Source organism: Myotis lucifugus, unplaced genomic scaffold (assembly GCF_000147115.1).
Source record: "Myotis lucifugus unplaced genomic scaffold, Myoluc2.0 scaffold_230, whole genome shotgun sequence".
Classification (NCBI taxonomy): domain Eukaryota; kingdom Metazoa; phylum Chordata; class Mammalia; order Chiroptera; family Vespertilionidae; genus Myotis; species Myotis lucifugus.
This window is the reverse complement of record NW_005871278.1, coordinates 1,946,141-1,972,864: the sequence shown is the minus strand read 5'-3', so window position 1 is coordinate 1,972,864 and position 26,724 is coordinate 1,946,141. Positions and strand designations below refer to the sequence as shown.

The following is a 26,724-nucleotide window of genomic DNA, read 5'->3' as shown; positions in this document are numbered from 1 at the left end:
AATACCAATAAAGAGGTAAACCTTTTTAAAAGAGCCAAATGGAAATTCTGGAGTCTGAAAGTGCAGTAACCAGAATGAGCAACCACTAGAGCAGCTTGAGCTGGTAGGAGAGGAAGTCAGTGAACACGAAGACAGAGCAATAAAGATCATGAAATCTGAAAAACAGGGAAAAAAGAAAACAATGAAAGAGCCTCAGAGAAATGCGAACCACCATTAAGTGAACCAAATTATGCAAAACGGGGATACCGGGAGAGGAGAGGGAAAAGGGACAGAAAAAATGTTTTAAGAATTGATGGCTGGCCCTGGCCGGTTTTGCTCAGTGGATGGAGCATCGGCCTGCGGACTGAACGGTCCCAGGTTCCATTCCGGTCGGGGGCACATGCCTGGGTTGTGGGCTCCATCCCCCATAGGGGTGTGCAGGAGGCAGCCAACCAATGATTCTCACCATTGATGTTTCTATCTCTCTCCCTTTCCCTTCCTCTCTGAAATCAATGAAAATATATATATTTTTTAAAAAAGAATTAATCGCCCTAACCGGTTTAGCTCAGTGGATAGAGCGTCAGCCAGCGGACTGAAGGGACCCAGGTTTGATTCTGGTCAAGGGCATGTACCTTGGTTGCAGGCACATCCCCAGTAGGGGGTGTGCAGGAGGCAGCTGATCGATGTTTCTCTCATTGATGTTTCTAACTCTCTATCTGTCTGCCTTCCTCTGTAAAAAATCAATAAAATATATTTACAAAAAAAAGAGAACCGCTGAAAACTTCTGAAATTTGATGAAAAACATTAATCTAAAAATTATCCAAGAAGCCTGACAAACTCACAGGAAAAATGCAAAGAGATCCGTACCCAGACATATTATAGTTAAGATGTTGAAAGCCAAAGATAAAGGGAAGAATCCTGAACGTAGTGAACTGTGATTAGAGCCGCTACACCCACTCAGGGGTCTGCAGAGCCCACATGGGCCTCCACCCCAGCTGGGAATCACGACACTGAACAATACTTCCGACTGGCTCTACAACAATGCAGTTCTATGTTAAACCGTTTTATGAGCAAGACTTTTTATTAAAAAGAAATAAAACATACATAAAAGTGCATAAAACAAGTGTTAGCAGGTAAAACTCAATGATGAAGACGGAAGTCAGAACAGTGGTTCATTCTGCTGGGGAAAGGGTGGAGAGAACTTCTGGAACGCGAGAAGGTTCTGTGCTTTGGTTGGCAAACTGGCTCGGCTAAGTCCTGCACGCTGCCCTGAGTTCTCTTAAAAAGGTGTATGGGAATGTAGCCTGCCCACTCAGCCACACACGCCTGCCCATAGGCCTAAAATGTATACTGTTGGCTCTTACAGGAAGTTTGTGGTCTCTCTCTCTCTCTCTCTCTCTCTCTCTCTCTCTCTCTCTCTCACACACACACACACACACACACACACACACGTGAATTCACTGAGCTGTAGGTTTTAAACTTTACAATGTTATGACATCTCAGAAAAGTGTATGTTATACTTTTTATCGTTTCCTATATTGATAGTTAATATAAAGCAAATTTGCTTGATCTGTATCTGATTGTCCTAATACCTGAGAGCTCTGGGGTCAGTCTCTCCCACCTGATGGTTCGGCGGCATCTGGCGCTGGTGCACGTTTTCCTCGTGTGCCTGGTAAGCCGGCCTGTGCTGTCGCCGCGTCCAGCACCGTCCGCAGGCATCTCCTCCTGCCCAGCGCTGTCTTCCTGCAGACAGGGCTCCGCCGGCCTAGGCTGGACCTACTTCCCAGGAAGCCTCCGGGCGCAGCTTTGGCTGCAAACCTGCAGGAGCCTGCTTGCTGCTGCAGGCCTCCATCTCCGCCTCCCCCCCCACCCCCTTCCTTTCTATCTCCCTGTTCTTTCTCCTTCCTCCCTCCCTCAGCAGGCAGGCTGACTTCTAGTTCACCTTTATCACAGGGGACAGGTGCTCTTCGGAGTCATGGCCACAGGTTCCCCCACCTCGTAGGGTGCGGGGCTGTCTTCTCACCATAACACACTGGTTAATAGCGCATCAAACAAATGGCCTACTCTGCTGGGTTCTTGCGGTCTCAGGTTTTTGCATCAACTCTCAGGGCTCTGGATTTTTTCCACAGGGGGTTGTGTTCTATTGAGATATGTTATAAGAGCAGAGGAAGGGTATCCATGGCAGGGAATCCTTCCGGAAAAGGGTGACTGACAGTATCCACGGGGATCCCACACTAACAGTGGGCAACCCCCGCCCGCCCCTGCCGGAGCGCCCTGAACCCTGACACAGAGTAGACACACTCACAGGAGGCATGCCACGCACGCTGAAAGGAAGGAGGGCCGGGCGCGGGAGGCCCCCTCTTCTGCAGAGACCCCAGGCAGAGGCACAAGGTCCATGAAGTAGAGACAGACCTGAGCAAAAAGCCTTATAATGCTCCCTGTACATATTTAAATGCTCATTCCGACATGAGGCTGCCTGGCCTTAGAGGGCAGCCTGAGGGGCTCAGGGTGAGGATGAGGTGGAAATACAGAGAACTAAGATCTGGGAGAGACCCCGGATCGGAGTGAAAATGGGAGCCCAGAAGGAATGATGCTCACTCGAGGCCACGCAGGCCAGCACACGGGCAGGTCCCGACGCCAGCCCGTCCTTCCTGGAGGAACTGCCAGTCGCACACCTGCTGCTGTGGCGTCTGTGTGTGTTATGTCCCTCTCCTCTCCGCTAGCCAGTGGGCCGTCGTGTGAACGCAGGGCCACTGCACTGGACTCCAGGGAGGGGTGGGCGTGGAGGGGCCTGGGAAGGGGCCCATTTCTGGTTTAAGAAAAGGGCAGGGGGTCCAGGTTTGGGCCGCCGCTCTGCCACCAGCCTTCGGAGAATTCACTCCCTCCGCACGCCTCCTCTTCCATAATCAGAGTGCTGCGCCCCATTGCTTCCAGTCTGAAACAATGAGAAAGAGCCATAACTGGACGAAGGTTAAGGGAGGCATTATTTCTGAAATAAAACACAATTTGTTTTCTTATATGTGGAGATGATTGTGGGGGATGCGATCCTGAATACAGCTTTTCTGAAACACTGAGAAGGGAATGTCCAGGCATCACACGTGCCCAAATGCACATGAACTACGAAACTGACTCTTCTCAGCACGCCAAAGGGATGCGAGAGAAGAAATAAGCCTGCCACAGAAATCAGGGCGGGGACTTCATCCCAGGCACTATCAGCAGTTGTACAATCAGAAGCAGGTGAACAAAACCCTCCCAGGGTCGGAAGCATCTTCCAAGAGAAAAAGCCGGTTTGGGGTCGGTTTCCTTAGGCTTCAAAGAATTAAAAATGTTAACGAGTAAGCCATTTGGTGCACAGAACATCCTGACTTTAATTATAAAATGTTCTTCAGATTTTTTCTCAAATTATTTGAATGTTTAGACTGAATCAACGGGGATTAATAAAAGGGTAAAGCCCCTTGGGGCAGAGAAATGTCTTACTCCAGCTCCTTATGTAGAGTGTGAAACACAGCCAGTCCCTACTGCACTAATGGCGTGTGTGGCCAGGAACAGGGCGTTCACGTTCGTTAGAGCATCGTCCCATCAGGGCACGTGCAAGAACCAACCAATGAATGCATAAATAAGCGGAACGACAAATCGGTCTCTCTCTCTCTGTCTCTCTCTCTCTCTCTCTCTCTCTCATCAATCAAACAGAGAAAAGTTAACTTGACATCCTCTTGTTCATTAAAATACAAAACTCCCATATTTTTAAGCGACATGACTTAAAGTAACACTGGAAATGAATGGAGTCTGAAAGGATAGAGGCAGAGGAATTGTATAAATCACTGCACTCCATCTAGTTGATGGCGTTGTTTCCCACATGGGCACAGGTGGACAGCGGCCACCGCTGCACCTGGGTACCGGAAGCCAACAGGTAAGTAAGTGGACAGTGGGTGGTGGGAGCCTGGTTTCTCATTTTTGGGGCGGGCACTTAGAAACAAGCACAGGAGGCCTACAGTGGTCCACACAGTATGAACTCATGTTTAGCTTACTATAGAGATGCTTACATATAAAAACACGCAGATGTGTGCATATCCCAGGGTCAGTATAAACACACATGTATTTCCTTGCTCTGTCAGTTGCGGCCCAGAAGCAACGACACCCCAGTATCAGTGAGCACCCTAGTGCCCAGATCTTGCTTTCTAATGCCATCCTGCAATAAAAGGAACCAAGACTCCTTGGAGAGATGGCCACGTCAGGACTGGAACAGGAAACATGCAAGAGGAACCTGGAGCACTTTGTTCCACCAGAAAGTAAGGAGGTGCTCCGGAGAAGCCACAAGGATGGCTAAGTCAGAGGGACACAGCGGCCAACTGAGACCGTTCTCAGTGGCCAGAGCCAGAGGGATCTGAGCAAAACCAACAAGAAAGCATTATGTCATTACCCAAAGTGCAAGTGTCGGAGTCCACACTGAGATGATTATTAAATTTTAAAAGGGGGAGAACAGACAATTCTGCAGAGCATTCCAAATGGGCTATGTGGCCGCTTGGCCAGCAAGGTGAAGCGTACTCCACGCTCCTCCCGTGACCCTCTCCCGAGCACAGCGTGAGAGGAAAGTGACCCCATGTGACCAGACAGTGCCTGAGCCGGTGGCCGAGGGTCCCCTCGAAAGGGTTAAAGCCGTTAGAGAATGCACCCTAATACAGCGGATGGAAGGGCTCTTTCCTCCCATCGTCCTGAAACTCGTAACCCGTCTCATCATGCAAAAGACCCGAGACAAGTCCAACTGAGGGGCACTCTTCAAAACAACTAACCAATACGCTCCCCATGTCAAGGCTGAGAAATTTAAGGAGAGTCTGAGACACTGTCACAGCCCAGCTGACTCTAAGGAGTTATTATGAAAACTAAAGGTAAGGTGGTATCCTGGCACAGAAAACGGACATTTGGTAAAAACTAAGAAAACCTGAATGAAGTTATGGACTTTAGCTAACAATGTATCAGTACCGATTAGTCTCAGGAAGGCACCACACTAACGCAGATCAGTGGCAGGAAGCTGTCGGGAGAGGGAAACTCTCAATACCGCCTCAGCCAGCAATATTTCTATGCACCGAAAATGCTACAAGGTTTATGTTTTAAAAGTTTATTTCAAAAAAAGTATGTAGCAGGGCAGAATAGACATAACAGAAGGCTTAGCTAGAGTTGGTGTTCTTGTATTTATAAAACTATCTTTAAGCGTAACTGGTATTTTAGTCTTCTAAGGTTTAATTATTAGTCAAAGAAATGTAAATAGTTTGGTTCAAACCATGTACCCAAAGGCTAAAAAACAAGGCATCTGGTTAATTTTATTAGAGATTAAAAAACATTTCATGCTATTGTACAGTTAATCAACCAGTCTTGTTTCTGTTTTTTGATTCAATTTGGTCAAGTCTGAACAGCGCTAACAAACAGCTTCCAATTTCTCTTAGCATCACATTCGAGGTCCTTTATGGCCTAAGATCCACCTTACTCTGGCTTCTGCCTACCTTCTCTGACTTCATTTCATACTACCCTCCCCACTAGTCTTTTTGAGCTAAAAACCTATGAAGACTCAGGTGTTCACTTCACCATGGGGACTGATGTCTGTTATTAGTGCTGGGTAGCAAACCATCCCCAGCGCTTAGTGGCTGAGCACCGCCCCTTCTATCCCCTGTGATTCTGCGAGTCAGCGGTCTGGGCTGTCTGCCCTGGGACCTCATGCAGTCAGTCACCTGGCAGCTGGATGGGGAGTGGGTGGCTGTCAGTGGGGCATATTTTTCTAGCTTCTTCCCCATCATGGCTGCAGCAGGGGTCCAGGAGTGACAGTAGAAGCATTTGCTTGATCACAATCTACCATTTATAGGATGTTTTTCCCAAAAGCTTCCCATAGCTGTCACCCCTTAAAATACCAGCGTTTCAAAGAGGCTTTCCTAACCACTAGTTTAAATAGTTTCTCACCCTACGCCTAATTTTTTTTCTCTCATTATAATTCCCCATCATTCCTGTTCACTTGCCTGTCTTTTCTTTAGGAGAACTTAATTCACATCTTTATTTCTTCTGCCACAACAGGGAAGACAACCAACTTTATAACAACTGGCAGGGCAAAGCACTTCAGTTAGTACTAAGAGCACATTAGTAAAAATCTAAATGGAAATAAATTTTTTTGGTCGCTTCTGTCCAGACAAAAAAAAATCAAGGATCTAATTTTTAAGTTCAAGGCAGGTGACCTGAGGCTTTTCCTAGTTAATTTAGAGCTTCACTATCAACATTAAGGCACCAGTTTAGAAATTAACTTTCTTAAGACCACGCAAACACAAATAAGCCCTCAACGAATCTCTGGTTTGCCCCAGTTAAGAAAGCTTACAAGGGCCCAGCCGGCATGGCTCAGTGGTTGAGCATCGGCCTATGGCTCGATCCCCGGTGGGGGCGGGAGGGCTGCAGGAGGCAGCCAATTTTGATTCTCACCATTGATGTTTCTATCTCTCCCTCTCCCTTCCTCTCTGAAATCAATTTGAATATATATATGTATATATACACAAACACACATATTTTTTTTTTAAAGAAAGCTTACAAGGGATGAGGTTTGGGAACGTGTCTCCTTCCCCCAAGCACAGCGGTGGTCAGTGTCAGCCTCTGTCGCACCAGGGAGTCCTGAATGCCAGGCCACTCCAGCCGTGCTCCTGTACAGCAGCGCCCCGAGATGGGGGGACTAGCGGAATCATGCTGGAGCTCAATCAGTCCAGAAACAGACTTTTTACTATAAAAATGACACCTTTCAATAGCACTTACTCAAATAAAAAGAGATCAAGTCATTACAGAGTATTTTTTCATTTTATTTTTTTTACAAACGACAGACCTACTCAATAATTTTATTCAGTTTATTTAAATAAGGATAAGGCTACTTAAAAGACTTTTTACATACAAAAAAATGTACATTACAAGGTTAAACTTTCTGTACTGAATTACAAAACCTGCACGAGCATTTAATAAAGAGCACACTTAAAAACATTTGAAGTCCCACAGTAGAGAACAGAGGAGGCTCTGACATACATGTGATTTAAGCTACTGGCAGTTTACTTAATGTAAGTTTTAAAAAGGTCATTGCTGCTGAATGAGTCTCTAGATCAGTTTAGAATTGTCTCTGAAAACTTAAGCAACCAAAATATTACTTCAAAAAATAATTACAATTCTGAGGAACTTTAGTACTAGCAAAAGCACTATGGCCTCATGGCAGAGGGTGAACCAGCTTCCCAAAGGGCCTGGCTGCTGAGCGTCTGGACAACTGCAGCCGACAGCCCCGGAGGCCCCAGCACTCTCAGAGCCCTCGCAGCAGCCCGACCTCCCCGCACGAGGACGGGTCGGTCCAGCTCCACCGCAGTGAATGAGCAGGGCCACGCTGTGACCAAGCCTGAAGCTTAGGCTCTACAGAGAGGAGGGAGGAGATGAAGGCAAAGAAAGTGAAAATGCAGGAAAGGAGGCCATGAGCAAGGAAAACAGGGAACCAAGAGGGGGAGGAAGAAAAGAACAAGACCACCTGGCAAGGCAGGCAGTGGTCAGTGCCTGGCACTCCACCTCAGAAGCCACTCTCTACACAAATGCCATTCGCTTTCCTACCCCAACAAGAAGAAAAACTGGCTTTATTGGACTATAGAATCGAGAGCAACAATAGTAACCCGTGTTAGGGAGTACAGAGGATTCCGAAGATGTTAGCCACTCAAGTCCTTCTCAGCTTCAAAGCTCACCAAAGCAACACTTCAAAACATCAGCCTCCCAACACCTCTGCCCGCTTCCCATGCGTCCCTCGGCAGGCTCTGCAGGCAGGCTCCGGGGCAGGCTCCGCGGGCAGGCTCCGGAGCAGGCTCGGGGGCAGGCTCGGGGGCAGGCTCCGCAGGCAGGCTCCGGAGCAGGCTCGGGGGCAGGCTCCGGGGCAGGCTCCGCGGGCAGGCTCCGCAGGCAGGCTCCGGGGCAGGCTCGGGGGCAGGCTCCGGGGCAGGCTCCGCGGGCAGGCTCCGGGGCAGGCTCCGCAGGCCGCTGCCGCACGTGGAGACGCCGAGGGCTAGCTGTCTGTGCCCGGAGGAAGGCACAGCGCTCCAGGATGTTGGTGTATGGGACACACAGTACCCAGCTTACCTCCTCCACATTTCAAACTCAAAGTAGGTCAAGAACATGCTGCTATATGAGCGCTGACTCTGACTGTCCATAATATAAACTTCAATTTGAAGCAACAATGTTACACAGTTCAGCTGTTAGTACCAACCTGCTTTGTAAGTTAAATATACAAATTAAAAGTTAATTTTTTGAGTAACGAAAAATAAGTTTCTACTGACTTAAAACTGTCAAATGGCTAATTCTCTCTTAACTAAGAGAGAAATGCAGATGAAAGCAGAAGGAACAACTGAATAAATATAACTTGTCTTTCTACCCTAAAATCTGCACTTTTCAAAATGTCCCTTAACACAGTTATGCATAGGAATACATCAGCCCTGCAGACAACTGCGTATTTAATAATTTACCCTAACGTTAACAATTTATGCAACTCAGTATGTATCCACTTTGTCTCATGCGAACAGATGCACAGTCTGGAGAAGGCAGGACTGAAACTACAGGGTTAAAGTTTCAGCACAGTGTTCACCTGCATGACGGAACTACTTCTTCCTATGGCTATTCAACAGCTGAGTTAAAATGCTTGTTTTAACAAACAGAAAGAGGAATGAGACTGTTGTAAAAAGTACTGAAGAGACAACCCCCGATTTGAAGATCAATCATACAAGGGAGAGAGTGTCAAGTATTCTCGCACTTGGTTAGAAACACAGGGCAGGAAAGTGAACACTGGAACTCACGAATGTGAGGAATAACCTGTTTGCTCACTGACTCAGTTATGCAGCTGGAACAAGACCACTTAGCACACACTCAGAGATATGCCTGCGGGACAGCCCTGTGCACAGCGCTCCGTGCTGCACCAGCAGGGACCCGGCCAACTGGCACCCTCCGTGCTGTCACTGGGTCCTCACTTCCGACTTCAGTACCTCCTCTGCTGGCCCATCTGGGTCACACCGAGTTTCCCCCTTCACCACCATCCTCCCAGACTCTCCTAAATTCTACAAATCTACCTCCTCTTCCTGTTCACTGAACTCTCTACCAACAGGTACCACCTCTAACACGATGACTTCACCTGGAGATTTTTAAAGTCGGCCTCAGTAAGCTCCTGGAGGGAGATCCCTGAGCTCAAAGTGAGATCAGACTGCTCCTGAAAAGGGGAGGTAGGACTGCTGCGTGACAAGAACATCCTGAAGGGTGGACCTGGGGCAACACTGACCAGTCAACTCATGAGAAGCAATTCTGCTATGACTTCAAGGGAAGAAGCAATCGCAAGCACTTAGAGGACAGCAATTTTATCTGTATAGTCTGAGTAGTGTATTGGCAGCACTGCAAATATGCTTTTCTCAGTGAACCTCAAGGATGGACTGGCAGTATTTACTAAAATACTGTGAACTGTTATATTCTTTTGCTTGGGAAAAGAAAAATTGTGTACTTCTAAAATATGTGAGTTTTTAAAAAAATCTCCAAGTTCTCCAAAGATTGAAACAGATTAATGAGAATTATTCCTAAAATTCATCAGATGCTTTATGGTACACCAGACTTGTAGTTTCCTGATTTGACTACGGTCAACATAAATAACGTATAGTAAGCCATTCATTTACAAAGAAATTCCTTCCGCCCTGGCTAGTGTGGCTCAGCTGGCTGGGCATCGGCCCGTGCAAAGAAAGGTTGCTGGTTCAATTCCAGCTCAAGGCATATGCCCCAGCTGCGGGCTTGATCCCCAGTAGGGGGTGTGCAAAGGAGGCAGTCGATCGATCGATATTTCTCTCTTACATGGATGTTTTTCTCTCTCTCTCTAAAATCAATAAAAACATATTTTTAAAAAAAGAGAAATTCTTTCCTAATCAGAGAATAAAAGGCAATTTTTTTTTTCAAAAGGAGGGAGAAAGGCAGGCAGGGAAAGACTTTTTTTTTTTAACCTAATTTTAAACCTTTAGAAAATTTTCAAAATAATCAAGCTCTCTGTAAATACTGTCAATATATGTGAACTGTTTGAAAACTACAGTTATATTTACATTTTTGGAAACTTTCCTTCATGGCCATGTAACGTGTTGTATCTTCCTCTTTGTTTCTGGTGGCTTCAGGTTATCCTAAAATGACATAAACAGAAATCAGTTTATACTTACAAAAATGTCAGAGAACAACTGGAATGACTGTTTTTAAGCCACCAAGGTTTACTACCAACATACAAATGGTAGATCCCTGCTGCCATCTGGTGGGAGAGAGCTTAGATTAGCAAACAGAGCAAGCCTCCTTGGCTCCCATTTTTCTAGCTGTGGTTCTCAAACATGTGCACCTTAGGATCACCCAGGGCACTTACAGGTATGTCCGGGCCTGGGCCTTATCCCAGGACCAGTTAGGTGAGAACCCACAGGCAGCAGGGATGAGGCTCTGACCTCTGACTTTCTGAAGCTCTAGGGCAGTGGTTCTCAACCTTCCTAATGCCACGACCCTTTAATACAGTTCCTCATGTTGTGGTGACCCCCAATTTCATTGTTACAAATCGAACATAATTAAAGCATAGTGATTAATCACAAAAACAATATGTAATTATATATGTGTTTTCCGATGGTCTTAGGCGATCCCTGTGAAAGGGTTGTTCGACCCCCAAAGGGGTCGCGACCCACAGGTTGAGAACCGCTGCTCTAGGGTATACCCAGGGTTGAGACCACTGACTGCTCCTGGGCTGCTTCCCCCGAGCAGGGCCCATGTCCCCCCTCAATCTCACAATCCAAGATCTTAACAGGAGAAAAGATTTAAAAAAACACACAAAATCACACCTCTGAGCCTAGCGGGTAGCTCAGGTGGTTGGAGCATCGACCCACACACCAAAGGGTGGCAGGTTCGGTTCCTGGTCAGGGCACACACCTAGATTGTGGGTTCGATTCCTAGTCGGAGCACATACAGGAGGCAACTCATCGATGTTTCTCTCTCCCTTTCTGTCTCTAAAATTAACAGAAAACATATCCTTGGGTGAGGATTAAAAATAAGTAAAAAATTTTAAAACCACACCTCTCAAAGAGTAAAAATTTTCTGAGTAGAAAAATGTTTTCTCAAAAACTAAAAAAAAAACTCCTTAAAGCTCACTCCTTACTGTAATATGTGAGGGTGGATGCCTCTTCCCACTCCTATCTGACACCCTCTCCCTCCTTCCTACAAAGGTGACGGAGTTTAGTGTGGAGGCAACATGGTGTCATAAGCGCATGTCTGGGGCCAGGCATGAATTCTAACTGAACCCTGGACAAGTTTATTTAAATTATCCAAACTTCTGTTTCCTCATCTGTGAAATGGAAATAATTATTGTGTCTACATCACAGGATTACTAAAAGGATTCAAGGAACTAATGTAAGGACTTAGGGCTGGTCGGATACACAGCAGCTTTCTTTTTCTAGGGTCTACTATTTTTGATTGAGCTACTCTGAGTTTTGATCCCTTTGACATACAATTTGAAGATAATAAAGCCCAAGTATATACTACAGGAATGTGCTACAGACTGAATGTCTGTGTCCCCTCAGAAGTCATGTATTAAAACCTAACCCCCCCCCCCCGCCCTAGCCAGAACCGGTTTGGCTCAGTGGATAGAGCGTCGGCCTGCGGACTGAAGGGTCCCGGGTTCGATTCCGGTCGAGGGCATGTACCTGGGTTGCGGGCACATCCCCGGTGGGGGATGTGCAAGAGGCAGCTGATTGATGTTTCTCTCTCATCGATGTTTCTAACTCTCTATCTCTCTCCCTTCCTTTCTGTAAAAAATCAATAAAATATTTTTAAAAAAAAATTAAAAAAAAATAAATAAAAATAAATCCTAACCCCCAATGTGATATTTGGAGGTGGGCCTCTGAGGTAATTAGGTAATGGGGTGGAGCCCTCATGAACGGGATTGATGCTTTTATAAAAGGGACCCCACCCAGAAAGGTGCCTTGTCCCTTCTGCCATGTGAGGTCCCAGACATGCAACTGACTATGAACCAGGAAGTGGGCTCTCACCAGACACTGAATCTGCCAGGGCTTTGATTTTGGACTTCCCAGCCTCTAGGACTGTAAGAAATAACTGCTTGTTGCTTGAGCCATCCCATCAATGGTATTTTTGTTATAGCTGTCTGAGATGAACAAGGTTATAAAACCGCTGGATGTTTACATAATCTCATAAATTAAACTCTAAGTAAACTGTGTAACTGTATCCAATTTGCCAGCATCTAAAATGCTTAAGTGCAGCCCTAACCGGTTTGGCTCAGTGGATAGAGCGTCGGCCTGCGGACTCAAGGGTCCCAGGTTCGATTCTGGTCATGGGCATGTACCTTGGTTGCGGGCACATCCCCAGTAGGGAGTGTGCAGGAGGCAGCTGATTGATGTTTCTCTCTCATCGATGTTTCTAACTCTCTATCCCTCTCCCTTCCTCTCTGTAAAAAATCAAGAAAATATATTTAAAAAAATAAATAAATAAAATAAAATAAAATGCTTAAGTGCAGTAGAACACAACATAGTAGATTCCTCCAAGTGTCCTCTACCCTCCAAGGACAGGGACATTCAAGGGGCAGGGGAGGCAAGTGGTAAGTCCTAGACTCTAGTGTGGCTTAAGTTAAGTGCAAAACAAAGACCAAGCTCTCCCACACCACTGAAATGTGACCTGCACAAATTACCTAACATGCTGAGCCTTGCTAACAAGAGGATTTCTTTCTGCCCTGGCCGGTTTGGCTTAGTAGATAGAGCGTCGGCATGAGGACTGACAGTCATGGGTTCGATTCTGGTCAAGGACACATGCCTGGGTTGCGGGCTTGATCCCCTGTGAGGGGTGTGCAGGAGGCAGCCAATCAATGATTCTCTCATCATTGATGTTTCTTTCTCTCCCCCTCTCTCTTCCCCTCTGAAATCAATAAAAATATATTTTTAAAAAAGAGTATTTTTTTCTTTTAGTTGCAAGATACTTAAAGGATCTAAATGAGAAAAATCTAGGTTAAGTGTCTAAGAGACTCTCTCTTTACACATTTTAAGCAGGAAAAAACAACAACTGAGTGTACTTTTTAAAAAGCATCAGTTTACCATGATGGATTTATGAGAAATGAGATGTAAAAATCTGACAGATCACGTGAGGGCTAAGGACCAGCTTGCAGCAGTGACTGCTCACAGACCTCATTCCCCTCTCATGCGCGTGGAAACTGCCCACTCACCGCGGCCTCGGCTTCTTCTTTCGGAGCAGCTCGCTTTAGCTTCACTGGAGTAGTTCCCACTGGGGACAAAGGCGGCAGCTTCGCGGGGCCCAAAGGACTTTTCCCATGCGCTAAGTCATGGTTCTGTTTAGTGTCATTATTATTGTGTTCCATTTTATTGTTCATAGGCAAATTGGAAGACAAAATTAGGGGTGACACACTTGAAGAGGAACTTGATAATTTTCGAAAGGCATTACTGGTAAAGCTTGCCTGAGAGGGAGGCTTGAGTCGATCATTATCCCCATTCTCTGTCTTTCTCACTTTTATGCTTGTGCTTGTTGAACTTCCATCAAACACAATGAGAGGTCTTTTCTTTGACACGTCTACAGTGCTACTCCTGAAATCAAAGAGACACATTCATGAAAGATGCCATCTGGAATGGCAAAGCAGTTACTAGAATGTAAAGTTAAAACAAACAATGACAAAACAAATTTACTGATAAGACAAATCTATTGTAAGTAGGACCACTAGAAAAGAAATTTTCTTTTACACTCTAAATGAAATAACAATTTTCTGGTGCTTTAAAGTTTAAATATTTGTTGACATGAAATTTAAAGAGAGCGTTATTGTACACACAAGAGAGTTATTTTTAAAACATCAATTGACCAACTACCCCTAAAAGGTAAAACAGAATTTCCTAGTAACTAAAAATTCTTTTAATTTTTAAAAATCATCATCTTATTGACAGGGTTATTCTGACCATGTATTACTATTTAGAAAGGATAATAAACTACAAAACTCTACCAAGACGACCATAGCGGCAATCTATATATGACGATACGGAACACTGCCCCATTCAGTAAGGTCGCTTAAGCCAAGGCATTTTCTAAAATAACTGCAACTGTACATTTGTATGATTTTAATTTTAAAATTTAGCAAGTCTTCTCATTTAGCTTCTGAAAATCTAATTTCCACTCTTAATTGTAAAGATAATAAAAGCATTTCATTTGTTCATTATTCTTTATACCTCAAACAACAGATTTATGATAAAAAAAACCTTTTAATTAAACACACTTAGCAGGAAGAACTCTCCAGCCTTGCTACTCAAAGTGTGGTCCAGGGACCAGTAGCATCTGTAGTATCTTGGGAGCTTGTAAAAAATTCAGAATCTGCCTTTTAACCAGATCCCAGGTGATTGGCCAAATTCACCACTGACAACCATTTGGCAGAAGATGAAAAATAAACTCATTATAATCCACTGCCACTGCAGGAGGGAAACAGAAGGACTGGGAGCAGGTGCGTCAGCTGTGAGAGTTCAATCTAAGAGGCAAGGGGCGCCTTCAGGTCTGAGAAACTCGGCAGTAAAGACCTAGTCCAGCTCGGTAGGACCAGGCACGTCACAGCACTTCTCCAAAGCTCCGTTCCTCCAGAGATGAACCAGCAGGCGACTCAATAATGTTCAATGACCTCGTAGATCCTTCCAGCTTTAATCCTCTGATACAGGAGTCAAACTGTGATTTTTAAAAATAGAGCCAAAGATCCTTTCCAAAGTGACTCTGAGGGACTAAAAGAAGCCGTCACATGAAGTAAAGTACGTCAGGATTGAAAGCTTTGCCTAGGACAATGGACCTGAATGTGCAGATAAAGAAGAAAATACTTTCGAAGTAAGAGTCAACAGAAGTCAATTAAAGATATGCACAGCATAATCCAGATTTATGGAAGTTGACACTAATACACAGCCTGACCAACACGCAACCAACGAGCTAAAATGATGCTCAACCTGAACTGAATGTGTTCCTGATCCAAAGTGGGACTGTATGCTCATTTACTTTCCAAAAGACTCTGAGCACACATGCCCCATTCTTCACTATTCTACTCCTCGGGGAACAACCTCCCTACCAGTCATGAGTTTTTCTGCATTCTTCATAACTAGAGATTAAAACCAGGAATCGGAATTAGCATTCTCCCTCACTCCATCGCTACTGCACTGCCCATGACAGCACCTTACAAACAGAAGGCTCCCAAAGGAGACTCAGTAATCAATAACACCCACTTGCCATATAAGCGACACAGGAAAAGAAACAGCTAGCTCACTTAGGGATCTCTGGGTACTTTGTCCTCATTAACTAACCAACTATACTGATTAATCACATGTACCTTTAAAAGGGAATTTCATTTGCTTGTGGTTCTATAAACCATTTTCTGAAATTTAAAAATTTGAAATAGTGTCCCTCAAGCTGTATGAGTCTCTCCATTTCTGTATTATTCAAAGACCTTAGAGCAGTGGTTCTCAACCTTGGCTGCACATTAGAATCACCTGGGAATCCTTTTAAAATCCTGATTTCTGGGCCTCATCCTCCAGAAATTCTGTTGCTTTGTTACTAATGTTGTGGCCCCACCCCATAACAAAGAAACAGAATTTCCGAAGGATGAGGCCCAGAAATCAGGATTTTAAAAAGATTCCCAGGTGATTTTAAAGTGCAGCCAAGGTTGAGAACCCCTGCCTTAGAGTCTTGATTCTATTTTTTCTCACAATTCAGCACATGTTGGCTCTGGCTCTACCTCTAAAACACATCCAGACCCAACACTTCTCATCAAGTCCACGACCACCTCACAGTCACCACCAGGTGTTGCCTGGATCACTACAGTCTAATTGGTTTCCCTGTCCCTCCCCCACCTTAAATCACTTCTCAGTATGGTGGCCAGTATGACCCTGTTAAAACGGACTTCAGATGGTGTCACCACTCTGCTCGAAACCCTCCATTGCCTTCTCCTCTCAATAGTCCAGCCACAGTTCTCACAATGACTAGCAAAGCTTTATGTGATCTGACAATCTCCACTCACGCCCAGTCAACCTCACCCCCTCTCCCTCTGAATCTCTCCACCCAGCCTGGTGGTCTCTTTGCTGTTTGTGGACACACTCCTGACCCCAATTATTGTATTCTGCTTGGAACGCCAGCTTACTCACTACTCGCTAGGTCTCTCTACTGAAATGGCATTTCTCAGTGAGGTTGTTCCTGGCCACTTGAATTAAAACTGTAAATCCACCCTAGCCGGTTTGGTTCCGTGGATAGAGCGTCAGCCTGAGGACTGAAGGGTCCCAGGTTCGATTCCAGTCAAGGGCACATGCCTGGGTTGCTGGCTCGGTCCAACGTGCAGGAGGAAGCCAATCAATGATTCCCTCTCATCATTGATGTTTCTATCTCTCTTTTCCTCCCTCTTCCTCTCTGAAATCAATAAAAATATATTTTTTAAAAAATAAATAAAACTGTAAATCCTCTCACTGCTTTTTCTTTTGTCACGATTAACATACAATATATTTTCCTTAATATTTTTTATCATGTTTCTTCATATTAAAATATAAGCAGGAAATTTTGTCAGTTTTATTCATGGTATATGTACAGTGCCTGGTGCTCAATAAATAGTTGTTGAGTAAATGAAATCTTTTTGACCTAAATTTACCTAGGGAGAAAAAAAAAAGTAAAATTGTTTAGTCATAGAAGATGAAAACCAGAAGTATTGAGAAGTACCTTTTAGTCTCGTTTTTTGGCTCATGTTGCTCTCTTTTCTTTTCCATCATTTTCCCCCATCTATTCTTTGGCAAATCTCTCTGAGGCAATGGTATTGCATGCTGAACATACAGATCAGTAAGATTGTCTTTGTTTATTCTTACATCACTTTCAACAGCTATGTTCTTCTGTGGAAAAGGAAACAAAAATAAGTTCAAAACAACATCCTTCTTTTAACAACTAACCAATTACCTGCCTAACAGGGCAGAACATTACTGCTTAAATAACAAATTATAAAACCACTTTACAATTAGACACATGCTTAAGGGTCCGTTATAATACTGAAAAAGCGGTATTATAAGTAGGTCAAGCTCTGTAAATATTAGGTTCAGCCTCCTCTGACAGGCAATGGCCACATGTCCTCCGTGTGACAAGCCCGACTGTCCACAGTGTTCAGCCAACATGCCAGGCAACAGGGGCGTCCGCTGACACCATCCTCATCGATGAGGAGAACAGCGAAGGAAACCGGAATGGAGATGTGATCACGGGCTCACCTACCATTCTGGGAACACTGTGCTTAGAACTGACTAAACACATCCAACCTATGTCCTCTGAAACTTTTCCCAATCCTTTTTTCCCCTTAAAAACTTAAAAGCACAATTTTGCTCCTTTTCTGTCTTATACCAGATGGGCCTTTATCATCAACTTGCACCTGCACTCACTCACTCGGAGACACGTGGGAACCCCAGGGTCCCATAGACAGTGTCCCACAGAACCACTGGCAGGTTAGACTGGGAGGCCCTGCTTAGGGGCAGCGGTGCTAACTGTGGTCCCTGAACTAGAAGCCAGAACTTGCTAAAAAAACACACGCAGATTTTCAGGCCACATCTCAGAACTACTGACTCCGACACAGAGGGGATGAGTCCCGCAAAATGTGTGTGTTAACCAGTCCTGGGTGACTCTGATGTGCCTAAGAGGTTTGAGAAACACAGGCAAAAGGTAATTGACATCACTAACATGACCGGCTGAGCTAGGGCTTGATGAGATTAGACAAAGATGCAGCACGGAGGGTTCAGGAGCCACAAGAAAAACAAGGTGCTATACATAAAACCCCAAGGAAACGTTCAGTAATTCTCTACCACTTTACACAAAATTTATCACTTTGTGTCTTCTTTTTCGCCTACTATGAGTGGCCACATTAGCTGAGAAAGAGCAAACGCTACATCGAGCGCGCAGAACCCCGGATTCTCCTCCTGGCTGATCCTGCACCGCAATCACGACGGGGTGCCCCGAAAGGAGGCAGTTCACCCCTGCGTCCTCGTCTGCAACCGGGGTGCGCGTGCGGTGCTCCCCAGTCCCCGACCACGTCCCCGTTTCCGTCCCCCCACGACCCTCGCCCGGCCCCTCTTCCTTGCTCCCGTACAGGCCGCGAGGATCGCCTAGGACCCCTCTTTGCGAGCCATCGAGAACCCCAAAAGGTAAGTCCCAACCCCCAGGGGTGCCTGATGTGCGAGGACGTCTCCTTTCGGGGGGCGCGGGGAGACCAGGTGGGCCAGCGCCGAGCCGCCCAGACGGCGGGAGCGCTCCCGCCAGAGCACCCCGGCCCCCGCCCCCCGCCCCCGCGGCCCCGGCGCCGACCTGCTCCAGCGTGAGCAGCAGGAACTCCCGGGACAGCAACTCCGGGTGCAGCAGCAGCTCCGAGTCCGGGCAGCGCCGCCCGCCCGCGTCCCCCGCCATCACCGTCGCCCGGACCCGGCCAGCTACCCACAAGGCCCCGCGCAGGAAGCGTCCCGGAAGTGACGTGTAGGCGGGGCTGAGCGTGTCATCCCGGGGCGCCGCGCGTGCGCTCCTGGGGCGGGGCGGCGCGGGCGGGGCCAGCTGGGTGGGCTGCGGGATCCGCCGGGGGAACCGAGGTGTCTGCTGCGACGCGAGGGGAATGCGGGGGGAGGTCCCCCTCCGCCTCGGTGACGCGCGTCTCACGCTGGCCACGTGTTCCTTAGTTTGTCCCCTGATCCCGCTTTAATTTGCTGCAAGACCCGGGACTTGAGTGCCGGGCGCAGCACATAGTAGGTGAAAGTGAGCCGGGTGGAGGGCCGCGGGCAGGGTAAGCAAAGGTGCTTGGAGAGAAATGGAATGGATTTAGGGAAAGGCAGGGGCTGCCCAGCACCGCCCAGGGGACGTGGGTGGTCGATAGCAGCTCCCAGGCTCTGGAGTTTCATCCTGTGCGCAGTCACCTGCGGGGACTTGTCCGGGGGGGGGGGGGGGGGGGCGGCCTGGAATGCAAGCGCGCGAGCTGGTGCCTTCAGGACACTGCCAAGAAAGCTTTGTTTCTGGTCTGTCTCCTGTGGCGGGAAGCTGACCAATGGCCGTTAAGGATCCTATTGCCCTATGGTCCTAACATTTCCCTCCTCTTTCTGTTTGTTAATAATTATTCTTAATGGAATGGGGCAGAGGCCTCCTCTTCTTCTGTCCGTGGGCGTAAGGAACAAGGCCCTCCCCTCTGGTGCTGTTGACCGGGTATCTGAATAAAGTTACTCCACATATCAGAAACCAACCAGTTAACATTATTATATTTAAAATTGTTTTTCTTGAGATGTTAATGTTTATTGCATATAACATTATTATATTTAAAATTGTTTTTCTTGAAATATGTTTTAAAAAAAACAACCAGTTGGCAGTTTAGTTATGTCCATTACTATAAGGGAGGGTGAAATTATCATAATAGTTCATAGATACTGAAAGACAACTAGGTCACCTGGGAAAAGTCAGACGTTCACCACAGGGAGCTACTGCAGCAACCTTTATAGAAAACATCCTGCATCTTGTTAACATAAAAACATTCAAACCTATAAAGAATTTTTGTGAGTTTATTTGAGCCAAACTCGACAATTGCCGGGAAGCAGGATCTCAACAGATTGGGACAATGCTCCAGAGAATGGTGGGTTTTTCATCTATTTTTATATATTGCAATCAAAGGAGGGGCCGCAGGTGGGTTACATGAATTCCATTGGTGATGGATTAGAGAGGGGGGAGAAAGCAAAGGGGGGAGGGGTGGGAACCTCTGGGATTGGATAAAAAGTAAAATGATAGACACATACTTCTTTTACTTAGGTGGGTGCAGGATAGTTAACAGTCAACAATTAACATGATAGCAACAACACTAAAGGAATTTGTGATCTCTGTCCTGGTGCCCAGGCACACTTGGTTATGCCCTGAGGGGTCCAGAAAAAGGGAAGTTACAAGTTACCCCGACCTTTCACAAGGATGTTATCTTAGATGCAAAAAGACAGATAGGTTCAGTTAAGGTAAAGATTGACCTTTACTAGGGAAGATACTGGCCCAGGACATGACTACCCACTATAAACTGCTTGTAGTTAAAGTTTCAATTTAACCATCCTTTATGGTTACTTTAGGTCTTTGAGTTTGCAAAACCACCATGCAGGCCTCCCTGAGCTTGTCAGGTTAGCATGTGGCCTTGTTTTTTCGTCCACAGTCCTTTTCCCGGACAGTGGGTTCCAACACATAAAGGTCCCCGTATGTGACTTTCTTCCCAAAATGAATAGAATGAGTATAATTCTGTATATTAGCAATAGGTGTCCCAGCTCCTACCAGGCAAGATGTAAAGGTCTGTTCTCCATAGGTTCCTCCTTGAGGTGTTCCTGGGGTTCAGTCACGCATTCTTCCCCTTCTGGGGTCCTCTTCACTCTGGTGTGATGGATCCAGGGACTCAGAGCATTTGGAGTGGTGAGAAGCACGTCCCAGGGTCCCAGCCATGTTGATCGTCTTGTGATCCGGTTTTCCATGTTTTGAGTAGAATTCTGTCTCCTGCTAAGAAGGGATGTAGGAAAAAAAATCCGTAGCACATGCCAAATCATTACCCACGGCTGAGGACACCATGTGGAGGGACTGGGAGGTAAAAGCTGGTCCTGAGGCAGCCACAGTGTCACTTGCCTGGTTTTGCTGCTTTTCTTGGCTTGAAACTGAAATACAACTGAGGCCTAGAGAGGAAAAGGTCTCAGGGGTTTGAAAAGAGCCGGGTCCAAACCACATGACCAGTGATATGCTAGGGGAGGAGAGGTTACCCTGGGGGCTAGGTTCTTGTTTCCCCAGTTTTGCCTCTTGCTCAGCGTCTGGTTTCCGGGGCTTTTTGCCTTCGTGAGTTGCCATACCTAGCTCATCGTCCTCGCTCTGGGGGTCTAACAGTAGGCACTCACGTATTTGTTCCCTGAAATAATTCTCGAATTAACCTGCTCACGTATAAAAATAACTGAGAGCGCGGGTGACAACGTCCAAATATTAGACATTGGCTGTGTGCCAGATACTGCATTTATATAGATTGCTGGTTCCTCGGAACAGCCTTCTGAGATGCACAGTACTGGAATGCTTATTTTTTTTCAAACGAGAAAACAGGCATGGGGTAATTTGCTCAAGATCAGAGAATGAGGAAATAGCAAGACTAACATTCAAGTACATTTCCTCTGCACTTGTACCTACAGTAAAGTAACAGTTTTAGTTTAAACGGAATCTAGTTGTGTTATGATCTAATCTCTAGTAGTTAATTTATTGAAAAGTCTTTCCTACTTCTCTTTCATCTTTTGTGGAGGGGATATACATCCCAAAATATTTTGCACATTTAAAACTTAAACTTGCAGACAGTTCTCAAAGCTTGTGGTTTGCATCCTCTATGATGTATTGTTTTATTGGAAGTTATTACAGTGTCTAAAAAGATCTGAGGGTGCCAAAAGATAAACCTTGCAAGGGAATTGGAAAATAAATGAGATGCTAAATCAAAAGTCAAGATAAAGTTGAGAGGTGTTTTCCAATTTTTCATAATCGTTTATGTATATGATGCTTTATCTAGAAATTGAATTTCAGAGCAGGGCAGAATTAAAAGTTATTCAGGTCAGTTCTTTCATTTTAGTGCAGAGGAAGTGGATCTGAGGAGATTAAACGACTTGCCAAATTGAACAGGGTTTTAGAACTGAGCTGAAGCAGGTGTTTGGGTACCCTAATTTGGAGCTATGTGTATTAACTTCATGGTATTAGCATCATGGCATTCCATGTCCAGAATCTGACTTGATTTGCATGATAATAGTGAAGTGCGTGTGACTGGCATTAGCCCCATTTCCTCCTCTAAAAGGCACATGCATTGTTTTAGTGGCACAAGCAGCTGCCTTGGAGGGAGCCTTGGAAACCAGACCTCAGTTCAGATTTTGTTCTGCTGCACCAAGACCCTGGGTGAGTCACTCAAGTCCTGAGCCTCAGTCTTATCAGAAAAATGCTCTGCTAACACTGTCCGTGGAGAATATCTAAGGAGTAGAGCTTACATAACACACTTGGGCCCTGGCCAGGTAGCTCAGTTGATTAGAGCAGCGTCCCAAAACGCCCGGATTGAGGTTTGGTCCCCCGTCAGGGCACATACAGAATCAACCAATGGGTGCATAAATAAGTGGAACAACACATCGATATTCCCCACTCTTCCTCTCTTTCAAATCAATAATTAAAAACAAAAACAAAAAACGAACACACTTGACACAGAGTAGGTGCTTAATAAATGGCAGCTGGTTTTGAGACATACGTCATGTCTCCCCACTTGAGCCTCCTCCCCTGTGAAATGGGAATGATAACACACTTCATCCTGTTAAGAGATGGGCGCCAACGCATGAACACTTGCCTCTGCCTGGAGATCTGTGGTAGCCTGTGACTGTCATCAAAGGAGAGACGTGGCAGCACGGAGGTGGAGCTGCGGAAAACTTGAGCTTCAGACCCTGAAAATGGCGAGAGGTCCTTGCTCCCTGGGACCTGACGCGAGTACATCCCACTTTAAAATGAAAAATTAAATCCATTAAGATAATTCTAGGTATCTCTGAAGCTAAAATCTCAGGGTAGAGGGAGTGTCTTCTGAGGCAGAGAAAAAACCCAGGTTCAGAGAGGAGGAAGTAGAGTGAGATTCTGATGCCGGACCCCTCTGCGGGGAGGGAGAGCCTGGGAATGCCTGCGCCCTCTCCACCTGCAGAGCCTGGAGAGTGGAGCCTCGGAGTATTTGCGACCTGCTGTCTGGGTTCCCATCAGTGTTTCTGAGGCAGGAATCTGGGGAAGAGGAGAATTTTCCTTTCTAAGGAGTTCTGAGGTGATGTTTCAAATATGCCGAGGCAGCAGGGCACCTCCCAGAGATTTCTGCCACCTGGCAGGGCATGGAAGCCACAGCCGGCCTCGACCCGACCCGGAGCCAGGTGTCGCCAGGACTGGAGGGCCAGACTGAAAACCAGCACCAGAGACCAAGAGCATCCCAGGATCCTTGTGGGTGGATCAGTAATGCAAAGATCTGGTGTCTCCCTCTCTCATCTTGGCACTTCAGAGATTCCCTAATCCGGACCCAGCCCTGAGGAAGGGGGCAGGCCTCTATTGATAAGATTATTGTTACCGCGGCCAAACGGGGGCTTAAAATAGAAATAAAGCTCAGTTACAGAAAAATAACTCTATTTGTTACACATTTGAATATGTAGACTGAAGTTGATTCCTGCTACAAATTGTATCTTACATAACCGTACATTTTTAGGTTCAGAATTGTGAGAGTTTCCGCGTCACCTGGATCATTGCGTTGCATTCATTAACATTTTTTGGTGCCTGTAGTTGGCAGACCAACGCTGAGGGCAACAGCCGACACGGCCTGGCCTGGCACCGCCACCTCACTAGGACCCAAGCTCCTCCAGGACAGGGCCACACCTTTGCTTTGAATCTCCATCCTGGTCACCAGCACGCACAGTGAGTGGTTGTCCTTAGTAGGTACTCAATCAATATGTATTGAATGAACCATAAGTGAAATATATACTGAGAACTTCAGGTGTTGATTCCTCTTGTCCATAGTGTAATATTTAAGATATTTATGTTACAAATATTTTATCATTAGTTGTCAAAAATATAGCTGAGCATAAATCAAATTAAGAGCTTCAAAGTGAATGTAAAAATTTTAAAAACACTTTCCATTTGGGACCTGTATTTTTAGCTATTTAAAACAACAGTTCGCCCTAACCGGTTTGGCTCAGTGGATAGAGCGTCAGCCTGCGGACTCAAGGGTCCCAGGTTCGATTCCGGTCAAGGGTATGTACATTGGTTTCGGGCACATCCCCAGTGGGGAGAGTGCAGGAGGCAGCTGATCGATATTTCTCTCTCATCGATGTTTCTAACTCTCTATCCCTCTCCCTTCCTCTCTGTAAAAAAAAAAATCAATAAAATATATTTAAAATAAAATTAAAAAAATAAAAATAAAACAACAGTTCTGCTTTGAGTTTTAAATAACTACCTTTAGTACCATAATGATTATTAAAGACCGTATTTTTTACTATTGTCAATTCTCATCCCTTTTACTGTACAATTCTCATCCCTTTTACTGTACAATCCAATGACCATAAAGATGCATTTACATACTTAAACTGGCTTTCTTGTCAAACCCATCAGACACCTGTTCAGTGAGCTCCCTCATTGTCTCTTACATCCTGTCTCAGCACCCAGCACAGTACCACGCACAGTATAAGAACAGTGCGTGACGAACAAACGTCAGTAAACCTCCCCAGCTCCTCAGGCCCTTCCTAACTGATCTCCCCTGTCACCAAACCTCGAGCACATTATATTTTACGTTAGGATATGACCAGGAGAGTATTCCACAAGTCCCACTAAAGCCATGCTTCTCAAAACTGACTGAGCGTTAGAGTCACCTGGAGAGCTAGTCACCCCCAAGTTTCTGACTTAGGAGGTTTGATTAGGGGCGAGGGAATTTGCAACAACAACTTCCAAGGAGATGTTAGTATTGCTGATCACTGATCATACTTTATAAACCACTGAACTAAATTAAGCTGCCTGAGGTCAGGGGCTACGTCCTTTTTCAGTATCCCCAGCAGCCTCTGCCATAGTACCTGGCACATAGGGGCTGCTCAAGAAATAGTTGAGTGGAATAACAGCTAAAAAAGTTTATTTTATTGAATCTAGTTTACAAGTATATGAATATGTGTATATATCTTTAAATCAGCTAATACACGTAAAAGCTCTTTAAAACATGCTTGCTAAAAAAAAAAAAAAAAAATTATAGCCCTGGCTGCTGTGGCTCAGCTGGTTAGGTGTTGTCCTGTGTACCAAGTGGTTGCCGGTTCGATTTCCCAGGCAGAGCATACGCCCAGGTTTCCAGCTCAATCCCCAGTGGGGCGTGTGCCGGAGGCAGCTGATCCCTGTTTCACTTTCACATCGATGTTTATCTCTCTCTCTCTCTCCCTCCCTCTTCCTTTCTCTCTCTCTAAAAATTAATAAAAAAATTTTTAAAAATCATAAATATAACCTTTCTTTGCTTAACCTCACATTCTAAACTGATATCCAAACTAGATGTGTACTTGTAACGAGAGCTTATAAATTAGAGTAACAGAATCTTAGCATGAAAAGTCTCTTTTAATGACAGCCTAATTTAATATTGAGTATCAGGAATTTTATTTTATTTATTTATTTTTTATGCATTTGTGTGTTTGTTTGTTTTTTAAATATATTTTAATTGATTTCAGAGAGGAAGGGAGAAGGAGAGAGAGATAGAAACATCCATGATGAGAGAGAATCATGGATCGGCTGCCTCCTGCAAGTCCCCCACTGGGGATCGAGCCCACAACCCAGGCATGTGCCCTGGACCAGAATCGAACCTGGGACCTTTCAGTTCGCAGGCCGACGCTCTATCCACTGACCCTAACGGCTAGGGCAGGAATTTTAAGTGTTGGTTGAGTGCTTCCTACATGCAGACAGACACAGCAAAAACTTGATAGACACACCTGTCCTTAGCTTACAGCCAGTGAGGAACCTTAAGTGTACTTGTGAGTGTGAGGATGTTACGTTTTGCAAGTAGAGGAGTAGATGGCAGCTATTAAAAGCATTCAGTTGTATCTATTTAACTCTTAATCTTCATTAATCTATTAGAACACAACTTTACTTCCCATGCTATAAATACTCGTAACATGTTTCAGATGGACCCAAGGGATATTGAATAAATATTAATAAATGAAGTTAATTAACAATTCCTTGGAGAAACATGACTGATATATTTCTTCTTAAATGTAATCAAGCTAATTTAGAATTAGTCCTGATGCAGATATTTCCATGGTTATGGAATAGTTATTTACATAGAGGTTCCTGTCATATGTGAAGTAAACTTCTCAGAGTTCCAGGAAGCACAAATGTTTCTAGATGGGGTAGTGTGCACATGTGGAGTTTGACATTGTAAGCATCCTATGGTGAATCCTTTCATAAAGGAAATCATTTCTGAATTATTTTTCTCTTTTTTGTTAATATACACTTTCACTCCTGTATTGTTTAAAGCAGAACACAAAGTGTTGTTCCATACACTATTCAATCAACAGAACTTAATTTTATGCATATAAAAAATCCACTGGTTTTGAATTCTGGGTTTGTATCTTGTTCTGCCCTTGCTACCATGGAATTTGGGATAAGCGATTCACTTATTTGTGCCTCAGTCAACTGATCTGTAAAATGGAGAGATAGATAGCCTTGCTTCACAGGGACATGGGAGGCTTCTCTGAGAACCTCCGCAAGGCCCTTAGGCCAGCGTCCTGAGTCAGTGGTGTCCCCTCTGCCACTGGGTAAGGCAGCTCTGCTCATGCAAATGTGGAGTCCTGGCCCAGGCCTGTGATTGGCTGCTCCGCAACAGTCAGATGGCCGGGTGGTTAGCTTCCCCCGGGATTGGCTGGTCGGTCGGTTCATTCATTCCTTGGCCCGCGTTTCCCGTGCCTCCCGCGTCCCGCTGGTTGGGGTGAGAAATGAGCGGGAGCGGAGCCGCCCGGCCGGCGTTTCCCGAGCGGCGCGGGCGGGGCCGGGAGCAGGTGCGCCGGGACAGCCTCGCCGCACTCCGCACCCGCGCTCGCTGCCGGGTGGTCCGCGCCTCCGGGACCTACCGCCCCGCCCCGCCCCTCACGGCGCCCCACGGGAGGCGGGAGGACACTGAGGCCCAGGGGG

At 45.7% G+C, this 26,724-nt stretch overlaps 1 protein-coding gene across 5 annotated transcripts; it reads right to left on the bottom strand.

The window, feature by feature from the left end:
* Positions 1-2,405: 2,405 nt before the first annotated feature.
* On the bottom strand, positions 2,406-18,487 carry CUNH2orf49 (chromosome unknown C2orf49 homolog). 5 transcript variants are annotated; one of them, XM_006098353.3, is made up of 5 exons: positions 18,361-18,487; positions 16,744-16,910; positions 13,235-13,610; positions 10,086-10,160; positions 2,406-2,914 (listed from the first exon to the last, which is right to left on the bottom strand). In XM_006098353.3, the coding sequence occupies exons 1-4, from the start codon at positions 18,457-18,459 to the stop codon at positions 10,104-10,106; spliced, it is 699 nt and encodes a 232-aa protein (XP_006098415.1). In that variant the 5' UTR covers positions 18,460-18,487; the 3' UTR covers positions 2,406-2,914; positions 10,086-10,103. The 5 variants fall into 5 exon arrangements, with proteins under 5 accessions (XP_006098415.1, XP_023617847.1, XP_023617846.1 ...); XM_023762079.1 differs by lacking the exon at positions 2,406-2,914 and adding an exon at positions 6,835-7,392; XM_023762078.1 differs by lacking the exon at positions 2,406-2,914 and adding an exon at positions 7,889-8,230.
* Between the last annotated feature and the right edge of the window lie 8,237 nt (positions 18,488-26,724).